The sequence below is a fragment of the Centroberyx affinis genome, unplaced genomic scaffold, assembly GCF_046629955.1.
Source record: "Centroberyx affinis isolate AG114_WGS23_722 - 3 ecotype Tasmania unplaced genomic scaffold, CSIRO-AGI_Caff_v1 ptg005743l_1, whole genome shotgun sequence".
NCBI lineage: Eukaryota > Metazoa > Chordata > Actinopteri > Beryciformes > Berycidae > Centroberyx > Centroberyx affinis.
In genome coordinates this window covers 1-15,624 of record NW_027282906.1, presented here as the reverse complement: position 1 = coordinate 15,624, position 15,624 = coordinate 1, and the positions used below count along the sequence as shown (strand labels likewise).

General features: G+C 40.1%; 1 protein-coding gene across 1 annotated transcript; it reads right to left on the bottom strand.

Annotated features, from left to right (window-relative positions):
• Window positions 1-13,080: 13,080 nt before the first annotated feature.
• LOC139667761 (nucleoside diphosphate kinase B-like) lies at window positions 13,081-15,616 on the bottom strand. Its single transcript, XM_071547248.1, is given in 4 exon segments — window positions 13,081-13,379; window positions 14,057-14,129; window positions 14,132-14,165; window positions 15,545-15,616. Coding segments are annotated over 4 exon segments (285 nt in total). The 5' UTR covers window positions 15,602-15,616; the 3' UTR covers window positions 13,081-13,258.
• Window positions 15,617-15,624: the final 8 nt, after the last annotated feature.

The following is a 15,624-nucleotide window of genomic DNA, read 5'->3' as shown; positions in this document are numbered from 1 at the left end:
ATCTGAACAGTGTTTTCCTTTTCCACTCTTAGCTTGAATCCTGTCTGAATAGTTGCAATAACAGATTGTTCTCCGATGTGTGTGAAGGTTGTCAGTGGAGACGTTAAGGCTGCGTTCACACTGCAGGACTTCATGCTTCAAGTCTGAACTCGGCTTGGGCGATATCCAAAATGTAATACTGCGATACTGTCCCGGCAAAATATCGCGATATACGATATTATCGCGAGGGCGGGGGTCTTTTATTTTTTGTTTGTTTTTTTGGGGAGGGTATTTTATTTCTTCCAAATGACATCAAATTTCTAGGCTATAATAATAATAATAAATATTATTAACAGCCTAGAAATGTTATTTTACTATTCAAGTAGGGCTGGGCGATAATTCAATATTATCGTTTATCGTCTTTCAGTGGAATCATATTGTGATGATATGAAGATATTTTAATATCGTAACACACATTTCTGCTGTCTAAATTGATGATGACAAGCACATTTTACTTAAAAACTATAAAAAACTATTAAAAACGATAAAATGAGGTATGGTAGGAATATTATTTGAATATTTCTGTTTTGTTTGACATCACACCTAACATCACCATTCGGTTCAATGAGATGAACATTCATTTGATTATTTAACGTGATTTTGCATACATGAACCATATCGTGATATATATTGGTATCGAGAAAAATCCTTATGATTATCATGATATTGATTTCAACCATATCGCCCTATGTTCAGCCCTATATTCAAGCATTGGAGGATATTCAATATCACAGGAAATATCAAAATATTGGGAAATAATATTCACGAAATATCGCAATATTCGATAATATCAAATATCTGCCCAAGCCTATTCTGATGTAACCCAGATCTGATACCAATATGAACTGACAGGTCAAAAAGACACACATTCGCACCAACAACAAAAGTCATCACATCTGTTTTTGTATCTGTGCTTCTCTGCTTGTTTCCAACACATTTCAGATCCAGTTTGTACTTTAAAGTTTTAACTGACCTGAAGCGTCTCCCCGAAATACCAATCAAGTCGCTGTTTTTCTTTCCATTGTTGTGTCTCTTTGTCCTCTCTGCTCAGACAAGCTGCTGTGTCTCGGGTTAATTAGGTAAAAGATCGGAATTGGAAAAACTGCGACTCCATGCAGCTTTTTTCTGTTCACACTGATTAGAAAACATCAGATCTCATCAGAGTCACATGTGAGGGGGGGAAAAAAATCAGATTTGGGACACTTTGAGCTGCAGTGTGAACAGAGCCTAAGAGATCGTTTCACCGGTGAATTAATGAAGTGTAACTGTGTGAATGTGAAGCTGAGTGTTGATGAGAAACAGCACCTGCTCAATCTTCCCTGGATAAATACCGGGTGACAAAATACTATTCGCAGATACATTTAGTTGATTAGTCAGTCCGAAAAATAAATTATTAACTATAATTTAATTAACAGTTAAATGAGGAATTATGCAGATCGCAAACTCATGTCCTCCATTGCATTCATCACTTATTGTTGTAGTGGTGGGATCACATCGATACCTCACTAAAGTACTTTATATCAAGTAGGGAGTAAAAGAAAAGTTTTACATTTATAAGACTGAATACACAAACAGTATAGTTTAAAAGAGATTATTACAAAAAGACTACAAATTACAAAGAGTATAGTTGATTAACGACAAAATATAAATTCCAGTAACATACTTAAAAAGAAAAAGATTATTACTTACAAAAGATGGATGGAAAAAACTGCAGAAATTACAGAAAGTATACTTTCACAATATAATTGCATAGCATGACAGATGCCATTTGATTGATGCTTTTATTCAAAGCACCTTACAGTAGCATGAGTTAGACGGGTTCACCACAAATACAAAAAGAATGGAAATAGAAGAAAAGATATAATTATAAATGAATACTTATTTCAAATCTAATACTAAAAGAATAATAGTAATAATATTAAAAGAAATTCAAACAAATTAATATTTAAATTTTGTGCCAAGTTGTTGATCATATGCCCAGCAGGTACAGACTGTAGCCCTCAATATACAACTAACAGTAATAAAGATATGAACCACCAGTAAGGTTAGCATGAACTCTCAGGAACTACAGAACATGCAACAAAAGCGCCTGCATCACTTTGTGAACTTTTAACAGAATTTGGAGACACTCATCTGAGCCGCGAGCCCCGTCTCACAAAATTTCGTGAAATGTAAATGACAAGCTCCGTGCACGAAAAGTGGGAGAAATCTGTTTCCCCAGCAGGAAGCTTTAGGTGGAGGAGACACAACTAGAAACAGTAAGTAGTAACAGCAGGTTTTCTCATTTAACCATAACCAAACCCAAACTCTAACCTTAAAGAGTAACTAAACCCCAAACCCAAATCTGTGGTGAAGCCTGACACCTAATGGTGAAAAGTAGGGTACTGAACTGGCCATCTGCTATTGGCTGGTCTTTGTGCCGGGTGATGTCACCTTCTATGACATTTTTTTAGTTGCCCAATTTTGACTGAAATTAATGAATTGCCTAAACCTAACCTTAACCTAAGCTTAACCAAAGTTGTTTTACATGACTACATCTAATAAGCTAGCTAACCTTTTCACGTGACAAACAGGTGAAAATGGTGATGCCAATTCAAGCTTTTGTCACATAATCCAAATCGTTGTGAAGGAACATCATTTTCGTTTCAAAGTTCACGCTCATTTCACGAAATTTTATGAGACGATGTTGTAAGCTGCAGACATCTTCAGCTTTCAGTCAGTAACTTTGTAATTGCCACTTATTAAAACAATATGTTGCTCTCCAATGCAACCACAGCAACAGAAATGTCCCTGTATGTTATGTAATAATTTCTGTATTTCCTGTTGTCTTTAAGAGACAAGAAAAGGAAATTCTAACAGTGCAGTGGTTAGCATAATAAAACCCCACAGGTCTCCAGTGATGACGGGTGTCTCCAAAATGAGTTTTGAAAGATGCGAGTGATGTCTTGGCTTTTGTTGCACATTAGAATCTAGTATTGACAAATCTAGACGCATGTTACTGGTTGAAATGTAGATCTATCTAGTGTTACCAATATGGATGTGTTTAGTGTTATTACTCGTGCATATCTGGGCTCATTTTGAGGCTGAAAAGATGCAGTATATGGCTATTACTGATGAATCTGCCCTCTTGTTGCTTTCACATGTAGCAGCGGCCATTTTGTAGTAGCCATTTTGTGGTGGCCATTTTGTGTCCCTCTTCGTAAGGATTTAGTTGTGGAAGCACAAGTAAGAGTGAAACCCAGCGGATATAGAGAGGTTTTGTAGTCAAGACAGGTGCTGTGATTGGTTGTTGGCATGCTGATGTCATACAGTTTGATGTGTTTGTGCAATCATCCGTGGGTTCGATGGAGCAGCGGGACGGGCTTTCTTTCTTGACTCGAGCCAGAGCCGTAGATAAACAAAGTTTGGCCATGTCGGTTTTCAGTTGTGGTCACGTTAAGCCGTGTTCACACTGCTCTGCTTTTCCTGCAGAGAAAACACTGCCTCAACTGCATTTGTGTGCTGATTTAAAAAAGGTTAGTGCAGACTTTGTTTCCACAACGACTAGCTGCAGTCGCTAACGCTGTTAGCCAACAGTCCTCCTGCTGCGGCCCATTCAAAGTCAGAAGTCAGTAATTCCCCGCTGGCAGGCTGTAATTAAAACCTTCAGGTGTTCCAGTGATCCAGCTTGGAAAAACCAGGGCAGAAACATGGACACCTGCAACATTTTCTGTGCCCATGTATTTGCCAATGTTAGCTAGCTAGCTTAGAACGTTAGCAATTGCAAGAGCAACTTTACATTTCAAATGTATATGTTTAACCGTTTACCACACAGGTGTTTTGATAAATTTAAAGGACAGATCCAGTTCTTTACTGGGTTTATCTCTTAATATTTAGTGTTTATTGTAAAATATTTACTTTGAAATACCTCCTCAGCCTCAGTCTCTCTTCGATCTGCTCCATTGTCTTCCCTACCAGATAAAGATAGGAGGAAATACGAAGCGGCCCATCACAGTTCTTGTGGTCTTGCCTCGATCTACGCACATTACATTTTTGGATAGGAGCACGTAAGCTACGGCAGCAGCCATGCAGGCGACGCTGTACCTACGCTGTACCGCGTCGGTTCGATGCAGACGTATACTTTACTCTTAAGCTGTTAGATGCTTAGCATCAAGTCCTGCCTCTTATTTTTTTGGCACAGAAAACAGCAGTTGACATCATGTAGTGCTCCTTCTTTTCTCAACTTTAAAAAGCGGCCTGCTCTGCCTAAAAACAGTCCAGGCACAGTGTTTTCCAAAGCGGCGCTCCACATTGCTTTTACTATAAAAAAAAAAACGCTGGCAGTTTGAAGTGGAAGTGTGAACACGGCCAAACTCCACAACTTGGCCATTGCCTGGTCACCGGTGGTTCTGCATCATCTGAACTTCAGACAGCATAACTCACCATAGCAATGTTACGGAAGACATTTTTAAATATTTACTGCCACAATTTCTATTTTCTTGGAAGGGTTGGAAGAGTTATTTCTATCAACGGCTCTGGCTCAGTCAAGGGAAGTGAAAATCTTCTTGGTCCAATCAGTTTTTTAAACCAAATGTTTTTGGCACCAGCCCTGTTTACGGCGGTCGATAAATCGTAGCGCGAATCCGGTCCGGGCAGTCAGACCGGCACAGACGCTGCTGGCAGAGGCGAACGGTTGGGAGGTAAATTATTGTTACTCCCCGTCTTCTCCTAAAATCCTTTATTAAGAAGGGGGAACGTTTAATAAAGCGGGCTAACAAGACACTCATCCTTCTCCGCTCGCTCTCTGACTGTGAGGGAAACGTCCGACAGACTCCAGTCGGTTTCCCTTGTCGGTGTCGACATTCGTTCCTGTAGAGCTCTTAGTAAAACTCTTGTCTTTGCCCACCTGTGTCGATATTACTGAATTTGATGTATTCAGATGATTGATTTCATCTTTTTCTATTTATGATGTTCAGTGTTAGTTTTGTCTGCGTCCGTGTTTATCTGCAGTCGACTGAATGCTTGAACAGTGTGTAGAGAGTACATGTCAGTAATGTCAGTGTGTGTGTGCCATGACTGTTAACAAATGTTTCCTGAAAGAAATTTGTGTTAAAATGGGAATGTCATCCCCTTTAATTCTGCCCTTAATTCAACATCTGTATATACAGTATGTATGTACGTGTGTGTGTGTGTGTGTGTGTGTGTGTGTGTGTGTGTGTGTGTGTGTGGCTTAGTGTGTGTGCTTTTGAAAATAACTCATACTGCTTTACTGTATGATGATTTAGTGCGTTTGATTTGATCTACAGCCCCGCCCGTCGGGTGCCTGTGGTTCCACCCAGCTAAGGTGACCAGGATTCTCTGACCTAACGTCACTGTTGTGCAATAACGTCAGCTACCTTACCAGGCTGTCCCTGTGCTGTATCGGCCCAGTGTGGTCAAAATGGGGTCCAGGGGCCATTTGGGGCCTTGAAGGGGTCCAGGGTGTCCGCAGAAAAAACGAGAAACAATCTAATTTCACAATTAAGTCAAACAAGTCTAACAGGTCTGTTATTGAGTCTTAAAATCCATTTTTTTCTTGAAATAAGTAAGTGGATAAAGATCAAATCTTTTATAAGCTTCTATTGGTTTGTCTGTAAGAACCTTTTTGGGGGACAGTGTTCATTGACTTCCATTCATTTTGGATGCTCATTCGCTTTCATTCACTTATATCTGTGGCAGTTTCCTCTGCTGGTCAGTAGATGGCGCTTTGTGTGATGATGTCATCACCTTAGCCTAGAAGCCGTGCTGTTGGTCAGCTTCACAGACAAAACAGGTGTGAGCTTGAAAGCAGCACTAAGCTAGTTTTCACTTACTTTTCCCATGTGCTCATTCATCTCAAGTGAAGCTGCACTGAAAACACCTGAAACTTTCTTACATAATGGCAGTTATCCTATTAAGGAGTAACTAAAGCCCGAACCCAAATCTGGTTAAAGCCTGACATCTGAAGGTCAAAAGCATGCTACTGAAATGGCCATCTGCTATTGGCTGATCTTTTGTTCCAGGTGATGTCGCCTATAGAGTACAACAGGTGGTGACATCACCTGGAAGTAAAGATCAGCCAATAGCAGATGGCCATTTCAGTAGCATGCCTGTACCTTTTAAATGCCAGGCTTCACACAGATTTGGGTTTGGGCTTTAGTTGCTCTTTAAAGCAAGAACGACAGAGGAACTGAATTGCCAGTTGCTGGTCTGGCCTTTGTGTTAAAGGAGAATCTGATCAATTGGCTGTTACTACTTGTTGCTGCAACAGCTCAATTTCCCCACATTTATCATTGAAGTCTAATCTGATCTAATCTAATCTAATCGAATTTCCCCAAGGGGATTAATAAAGTGATATCTTATTTTATTTTATCTTAATCTAATCTAATGTAATCAGGGTTTCCTTGAAAGCAGCATGTGGGCTTCAGATCCCCTCTGTTCCCCAGGCATTAGAGTGAGAAACTGCACAAATGAAGCGCTATAGGGCTTGCAATTTAATTATAATTTGAAGAATTTTTTTGTGTGTGTTTGTTAAACCCAAGTCTGTGCGCATGCATCAGTCTGAGCATCTCACACACTTGTTCGCTAAACTAGTAGCCTTTAATCTAATTTTATCTGGACACAGGACTAGTGTCTGTCTGTGTGTGTGTGTGTGTGTGTGTGTGTGTGTGTGTGTGTGTGTGTGTGTGTGTCTGTCTGTGGTTTTACTTCGTCGTATGTTCGTGCTTGTCGTTTTTTGTACGTGAAACCCCAATAATGTTACGTCATGTTGTCTTTGTATTATGGTGCTATCTATCTATATATATATACATATACATATATATTTGATAATCTTTTTATCAAGAATGGAATGATTTTGACAAACTGACTGTGACCCTGGTGGAGAAAAACGCTCTTCTCTTCTTGTACTCTTGTATTTTGGACACAACTGTTTGCGACAGATTTATACATGGAGAAAATGACTCATGTGTGTTTTAAAGGGGAAAACCGCTCGATTTAGGAATTCACTCATGATGTTCCCCAGGGCAAAGACAGACCGACTGTGAAGGGGAACCGCTCTCTGAGGGCAGGGAACCAATTCTGTCATCTAGAATTCACTGTTTCACCAGACAAACTGGTAGAAATGAAGTCTGGTTACTAGGCTTGGGCAATATCCAAAATTTAATATGGCGATGCTGTTCTGGCAGAATATCGCGATATTCAATATTATCTCTAATTTTTTTTCCCGTTTTTTTTGTTTCTTGTATTTTATTCTATTTAGACTAAATTGCATTGAATTTGTAGGCTATTAATAATAAATAGTTATAATAATTATTATTGTTATTTATTATTATTAATAGTCTATATCTTACTATTCAGGCAAAAACAATGACCATTTGGTGTTATTTCCAGGAAAATGGGAAAGGGGAACAAAGGGAATAAAATGACAAATTTTTCACTACAACTATGATCATTTTAGTTTTTTTACTGTCCTACCACTAGTATATTATAGGTTTATAAGTTTAAAAGTTTGCACAGTTGTGTTCTAAGCAACACATGGTGTCACGGCCGGGACGGGAGGATATTCGACATCGAGAAAAATATTGCGATACTCATGAAATAACGCGATATTCGATATTATGGAATATCGGCCCAAGCCTACTGACTACCTGCCAGACTCTTCAGCAGCAGGCGGCCTCATGGCACAGAGCTTGTCTCGTAACGGAAAGGTCACAGGTTTGATCCCCTCTTCAGCCGCACTAAAAGAAAACATCTGTTGTCTGTCACGTCTGGCTGTTCTGAACAGTCCAGTGTCACGGGGGAAAATGTGTCTGAGTGCTGTAATTCAGTGGTATTCCCCTTTAATGTGTGGCGTTTCGTGTGCATGTCGACCGTGGGAAGGATGACTTCATGGGTTTTTATACGTTTTTCTGTGGGTTTTAAAATGTCTTACTGAACGGCAGCGTTTCTTACACTGTGGTTTGGGACCCAAAACTGAACCGCGGGCCTGTTTGTGATAAAAAATCACAAGTAAAAAATAAAATGATAATAATAATAATATTAAAACCAGGGTCCGAGGGTGACTGAGGCTGCAGTTACGAACAGGAACAAAGAAATCTGATTTTCTTTTCTTTTTTTTTGTTTTTTGTTTTTTGGTACGGAGCTGATCTTATCAATATAAAAAAATCAGCCTCCCTTGTAGTTTCTCGCTGTTTATACAGGCATAATATAAAATCGGTAAAAGTAAAGGTAACACTTTATAATAACCATTATTAATAAATGGTAAATTGATAGTTAATTAAACTTTAGTTAATAGTTATTTTACTGTTAACAAACAGTGAAATGATCATTAATAATGTTTACTAATTATTAGTAATGCTATAATTTATGTTATTTTATCATTAGCTTGTGTAATATAAAATCATTTGTTTATAAATGATATATTGTATCATAGCTGATAAGAGACGGTAAAAAGGGTAAAAAGCTATGATACAATATATAATTTATAAACAAATGATTTTATATTACACAAACTAATGATAAAATAACATAAATTATAGCATTACTAATAATTAGTAAACATTATTAATGATCATTTCGTTGTTTGTTAACAGTAAAATAACTATTACCTAAAGTTTAATTAACTATCAATTTACCATTTATTAATGATGGTTATTATAAAGTGTTACCAAAGTAGACTTTGAAAACAAAGCCCAGGAACAATGAAAAAAATAGATTTAATTACACTAAACCTAACAGTAAAACTCCAGCACACTGTGCTCTTGCATCCGGGATGAAAATGTATTAATTTACTGAACTTCCCATTAACATATGGCATTTGGTGGGCACTTGTATCCAAAACACCTTACAGTAGATGCTTTTTTATTTAAATTTTTTTTTATTTTGTTTTCATTTTGGTCTTGAGAAAAGTCTGCAGCTCAAAAGGGAATACAGACGCAAATTAGCTGAAAGCCAACGTTGAATTGTGCACGGTCCCTGTAAAAATACACAGTGAAAGTAAAGTAAAGTAAGACCTTGACTGATAAAGAAACAACAAGCTGCACTACAGACCTCATAACTCTCTGGATTACAAATCAGATCTTTACTGTCTGTGTGAATACAGTATAAATCCAGTAAATTTGGGTCCCACACTGAAAAGGTTGAAGAAAACCTGCCTGTACTGTAACTGTCCATTCGGTCCACATGCTAGTGCTGTGAACATGAAGTTTACTGAGCTCTATCAAAACATATACAAATGTCTAAAAAAAAAATATATATAGATCTATATATATGTACGACAAAAGAAATGTAGATGTTAACTCTCATGAAGCGTTTTTTTTAATACATTGTGCAATTTTTTGGCAGCATGATTGTGGAGAAAGTATTACATTTAGGTGTAAAATAAATGACTCACTTTACATTTTTTTATGCAATAAAAAAAAGTTATGAGAACGTGGTTTGTTTTCTTGTTTGAGTGAACACAGACACATTGTTGGGACTCAGAGCATTTGGGAATTTGTATTTTATGTGTTGGGCATTTAGCTGATGCTCCACAGCTACTGATGATCTAATGACCTGCTGGATAGTGTAATAACTTGTCAAAATGTAATAAAATGTCCCTTTAAATGGGTCAAATGTAATTTAAAAAAAAAAACTGTTGGTGTAATACATTTCTGGATAATGATAGTGATGGATAATGATGACTGATATTGTAAAAAAAAAAAAAGAAAAATGCTGTAATAGCCGGTTATTGTAATAATTAATTACCAGAGAAAAAAAAATGCAGTGTTGGACAAAAGAGGATCTGGCAAGTCATTACATTAACAGATTATATTATATTATAGATAGTACATGTTTATGACTTTTTTAGAAGGACATTTTACTGTATTATTACATTATCAGGCTGTTATTTAATATCAGGGCGGAGCCAAAGAACCACAGTTTTTCTGGCTAAGTAACATTAGACTGAAGCTCAGTGAAAAAGACAAGAGGTAAGAGAGGAGGAAGCTAATATTATGAAGCCTAGCGCTCTGCTGCTAACTGAAAATATACAATCTACCATACTGAGTTATCTAGGTTAGCTAGTTAGCTAGCTGAGCTTCAAGTTCAAACTAGCCATACTAGCCTGTAGCTAGTCAGGCTAGTATGATCAGATTGTTTCTGCCTCTGAGGAACTCCACTCTGCCACACACTAACCTCACATAGTTGGCCGCATCACACACTCACAACCCTCTGTCATGAGTTCATCACTATGGCAACACACACATACACACACACTCTCTCAGCACACAGTCCGTCTCCTCACACGGACACACACACACCTCCTCACACGGACACACACACACACACACACACACCTCTGAAGAGCCTCGGACTAATATTAGAGACTGTTCTTCCTCCTGTCAGCAGCCTGTCTGCCGGTCCAGATAGGACCGCTCCCTGCTGTGACACACTGAGACCATGAGCCAGCAGGACCAGGTCTATGCTGGGTCAGGATGACCCTCTGCTGGGTCTATTTCTTGAAATGAAAGTTCTCAAATTTGTTCTTGATTTTTTTCTTAACTTTAAGACGGCCCTTCACCTGTCTTAAAACTCCTACAGTGAAAAGGTAAGCCTCTAATATCATATATTTAAACACATTTTAGACAAGTAGGTTATAGTTCAAAGTCTTCATAGGTTCCCCTACACCTAACATTAAGATGAACATTTATTGTAAAGCTTTATTTGGTGTAGGGCCAGGTAGGCCTCTGTCTCATGTCTGTTGGAAATAAGCTGCAAATTTTACATTTACCAACAGCAACCAATGTTTAAATCTTTTCATATACTTCATCAGTTGTAGTTGCCCTAAATAGTTTTTTACCCAATTGTTTTGTAGATGGAAGCACTTTGGGTTGCCTCCTAGCCTTGTCTCCTAGCCTCCTAGCCTTGTCTCCTAGCCTCAATGGGAGTAACCCTAACGTTTATTAACCAGAATTAATTCAGGCCCTATTTTGAGAAGTTCTTAAGTAGGAAAATTAAAGAAATTTGTAAGAAATGAGACTGTTACTAAGAAAATATTGAGGAATTGCACTTAAGAGCCTTCTTAAGAACTTCCTAAAATTTCCTCTTATGTCATTTCTTAAGATCTATCTTAAGAACACATTGGGGAATCCGGCCCCAGTACCTGTAGCTCTACCAGCTGACAGAGCCTGGTCCAGCTCCAGCTCCAGCTCCAGGCCTCAGACCCCACCCGGCTCTCTGTGGGTAGCGAGCCTAATGCGGTTCCCTCCTGGGTCAGCTGGACACCGGCGGTAACTCGATGTTCCTGATGATTCGGACATACGAGCTCCATCACTCAGGGTGAGACATGCTGCTGCTGAGGAAGGTGTAATTTGTCCTGATCGTCCCGCTTGAGTCGTAAATCTGAACCCGGTTTCCCTTCCTCAGCATTGATTCTAAATGGAGCCAAATGATCGGGAACATCCGGACACACCGCTTCCTCCACCAGACTCCCATGACCAAAACTCAGGCAGAAATGTGTGTATTTAGCACTCGGTCATCTGAAATCAGCCATATTCAACTCACATGTCAATCACACACTTACAGAAGGATCCTGGCATGATAAAAAGCAATTTCAAGCTCACATCACTAATAAAACTCACTGTTCACACCCAGCAAACACTTTGATGTTGATGCGATGTTGAAAACTCGACATGTAAATACAGCGGTGAAATGAAATTTGAGACGATGTCAGTTTCCAAAGCTGTTAAGAATGACAAAAAAACAAATTACATATGGTATGCAATGCAAAAATAATTGGGAGAAATGTAAACTAGATGTAAACAGGCTCTCACTCTAAATGACTCCAGTATTCGCCTTTAAACTGCTAAGCTAAATTCTATTAGTTATAGTTATTATATAGTTATTCTAGGACTTTTTAAAATGATAATGCAATATAGTTTGATCATTTTGACTTGTATTGTGTCCAGTGATTATTTAGACAGGACTGTGAAATATCTGGAAAAAATGAAACATAATATCTACACCTGTCACGTTCTTCAGCACTTCTCTCCTGTCTAAAAGGAAGCCTTGGTCACTCAAAACAGTGGTTCTCAGTGTGGGGTCCGGGGACCACCAGGGGCCCCTGAGGGAGATCCAGGGGGTCCACACAGCAAATTGATGAATTATGAAATTATGAAGCCTCACCATTATTTAATTTACAAGACGCTAACACAATTAGAGAATGTATTAGAATGACTGTTGTGATCATACTTTCTCTGTTATCTCTCTACCTGCAATACAGACAGTCATGGAGTTCTGGACAAAATCATTTCTGACAATAAAGATATTCTCAGATTTGGGTCCGAGACATAGGTGGGGACTCGAGACTTGAGGCTTGACTTGACTTGGGTTCTGGTGACTTGGGACTTGACTCTGACTTGTACTCTGATGACTTGAAAAGGTTTCTAAAGTCTTGACTTGAGATCTTGTGTTTGTGTAAATGATTCAGATTGAAAGTGATGAGATTTGTTCCAGCAGACGACTGAATTTAAATTCTGTTTTCTGAATTTGTATGGAATGATTGAATTTATTGAAGTTGAAACTGATTATAGAAATCAAACTCATGATGCTCTTACCAAGTTTTTATCCTATTAAAACCATATTGCATTGAAAAGTCCTAGATATTTAGTTTTCTTTAAGATATTAAATTGATACTGGACTCTTGATTTGTTCTGACTTGACTTGCTGTTCTACATTTAGACTTGAGACTTGACATTAATGACATGGACTTGACTTGGACCTGACTTGGTAATCTGCATTTAGACTTGGGACTTGACTTGAGACTTGTGCCTCAAGACTTGAGACCGACTTGGTCACACCTCTGGTCCGAGAGACAAAATCTCATCAAATGGGGATCTGTGGCCCAACTAAATTTGGTGGTCCATGATATGAAAAAGGTTGAGAATCACCGATTTAAAACAACACAATCTTACATTTCAGGCAATTTCAATGTGTCAATCAAAGTTAAAGAGAATCCCGTTGTTTAAAACACCCAGAAACCACCAGACACTCTGTGTTACTCTCTCACCATGATACTTTATTGGCAAGTGCTACATGTTTGATGGGACAGTGACGAGAAGTGCACGGTGAAGGCCGGGTCGGTGGGCGGACTGCGTGACGGATGGGTTTGACGGGGGGGTGGGGGGGTGGGGGGGGGTGGGTGGGGAGGAGAGGAGAGTGTGGGACGGTCCGGTCGGCTGGTTTACTCGTACAGCCAGGGCTTGCCGCAGGGGGTGTATTCGACTAACTCCTCGGGCTTGAACCACAGACCGATCTCCATCTTGGCATTTTCCAGGGTGTCGCTGCCGTGGATGATGTTCCTGAGAGGGGGGGGGGGACAGAGGAGGAGGTCAGGAGAATATTCTAGAGACGAATGTGACTGAACCACGGGCTGCGACCGGGGGGTTTATGATTTTTATGATTTTAATGCACTTTTCACTTTTCTAATCCTCTTTTCCAATCGTCTTTTCCTTTTCTTTCTATTTCACTTGATTTGAACTGCACCTAGTTTACACTTTTTAATTGTAAATTTTTTACCTTACTGTATTTTTTATCACTCTGTAAAGCACTTTGAATTGCCCCAGTGTATGAAATGTGCTATACAGATAAAGCTGCCTTGCCTTGCCATAAGACAGCACATTACATTACGTACTGTGAATTTACGTGATAAAAAAAAAAAGTGGGTAAACTCTGTGTTCCACAAATAAAAAGGCGGGTAAACCTTGATCTCACATCAGTTGGATACTTCTTTCTATGATCTATACTGTGAAATTAAGGTCATAAAGATTTATATCAGCCTAAAAAAAGCTGAATAAACTCTGTCCTGCAAATAGAAACAGAGGTAAACTGAGTTTTTGTGGGTTTAGGTTTTGTGCGTAGGTTTTGTGTGTGTGTGTGTGTGTGTGTGTGAGTGTGTGTGTGTGAGTGTGTGTGTGTGTGTGTGAGTGTGTGTGTGTGTGTGTGAGTGTGTGTGTGTGTGTGTGTGTGTCCCGGCTCACTGCCGATGTTGATGCAGAGGTCTCCGCGGATGCTGCCGGGCTTGGAGTCGGCGGGGTTGGTCTCACCCAGCATCATCTGCCCAGCTTCACAATGTTCTGGCCCTCCCACACCTAACACACACACACACACACACACACACACAGAGAGAGAGAGAGAGAGAGAGACATGACAGTCATTTATTGATCGATTTTGTTTGATTGGATTTGGGGGAAATAGAACATGCGTGATGAATTGAGAAGAAACAACATTCATGTATATTTGACCTCCTGTGGGCCTGATGGACAAAATAACTGTAACTTGACATATTGGTTGAGTTAAACCTCATTAACAAGAAGGAACTATTTTAAAATATAAATAAGGAATATGAATAACAATGACAGGTAACTGTGTGTGTCCACGGTTCAAACTGAGCCGAGTTTATGTGTGTGACTGCTGTGTGAGAGGAGAGAGAGAACAGAGTGTGTGAGGAGAGGAGAGAGAGAGAGAACGATAACAGCCTGGGTGAGAGGGAGCAAGGAGAGAGAGAGAGAGAGAGACAAGAGAGAAGGAGAGAGAGAGAGAGAGAGATGATAACAGCCTGGGTGAGCGAGAGCAAGGAGAGAGAGAGAGACAAGAGAGAAGGAGAGAGAGAGAGATGATAACAGCCTGGATGAGGGAGCAAGGAGTGAGAGAGAGACAAGAGAGAGAGAGAGAGATGATAACAGCCTGGGTGAGTGAGCAGTGAGAGAGAGATGAAGGAGAGGGAGGGAGAGAGAGACAAGAGAGAGAGATAAAGGAGAGGGAGGGAGAGAGAGAGAGAGACAAGAGAGAGAGAGAGAGAGAACGATAACAGGCTGGGTGAGCAAGAGCAAGGAGAGAGAGAGAGACACAAGAGAGAGGGAGAGAGAGAGAGATGATAACAGCCTGGGTGAGTGAGCAGAGAGAGAGAGAGAGACAAGAGAGAGAGAGATGAAGGAGAGGGAGGGAGAGAGAGAGAGACAAGAGAGAGAGGGAGGGAGAGAGAGAGATGAAGGAGAGGGAGGGAGAGAGAGAGAGATGGAGAGGGAGGGAGAGAGAGAGACAAGAGAGAGAGAGATGAAGGAGAGAGAGAGAGATGAAGGAGAGGGAGGGAGAGAGAGAGAGACAAGAGAGAGAGGGAGGGAGAGAGAGAGATGAAGGAGAGGAGGGAGAGAGGAGAGAGATGGAGAGGGAGGGAGAGAGAGACAAGAGAGAGAGAGATGAAGGAGAGGGAGGGAGAGAGAGAGAGACAAGAGAGAGAGGGAGGGAGAGAGAGAGATGAAGGAGAGGGAGGGAGAGAGAGAGAGATGGAGAGAAGAGAGAGAGAGACAAGAGAGAGAGAGATGAAGGAGAGAGAGAGAGATGAAGGAGAGGGAGGGAGAGAGAGAGAGACAAGAGAGAGAGGGAGGGAGAGAGAGAGATGAAGGAGAGAGAGGGAGAGATGGAGAGGGAGGGAGAGAGAGACAAGAGAGAGATGAAGTGTGTGTGTTACCATGGCGAAGACGGGTCCAGAGGACATGTATTTGCACAGTCCGGCGTAGAAAGGCATGTCCTTCAGGTCCAGGTAGTGCT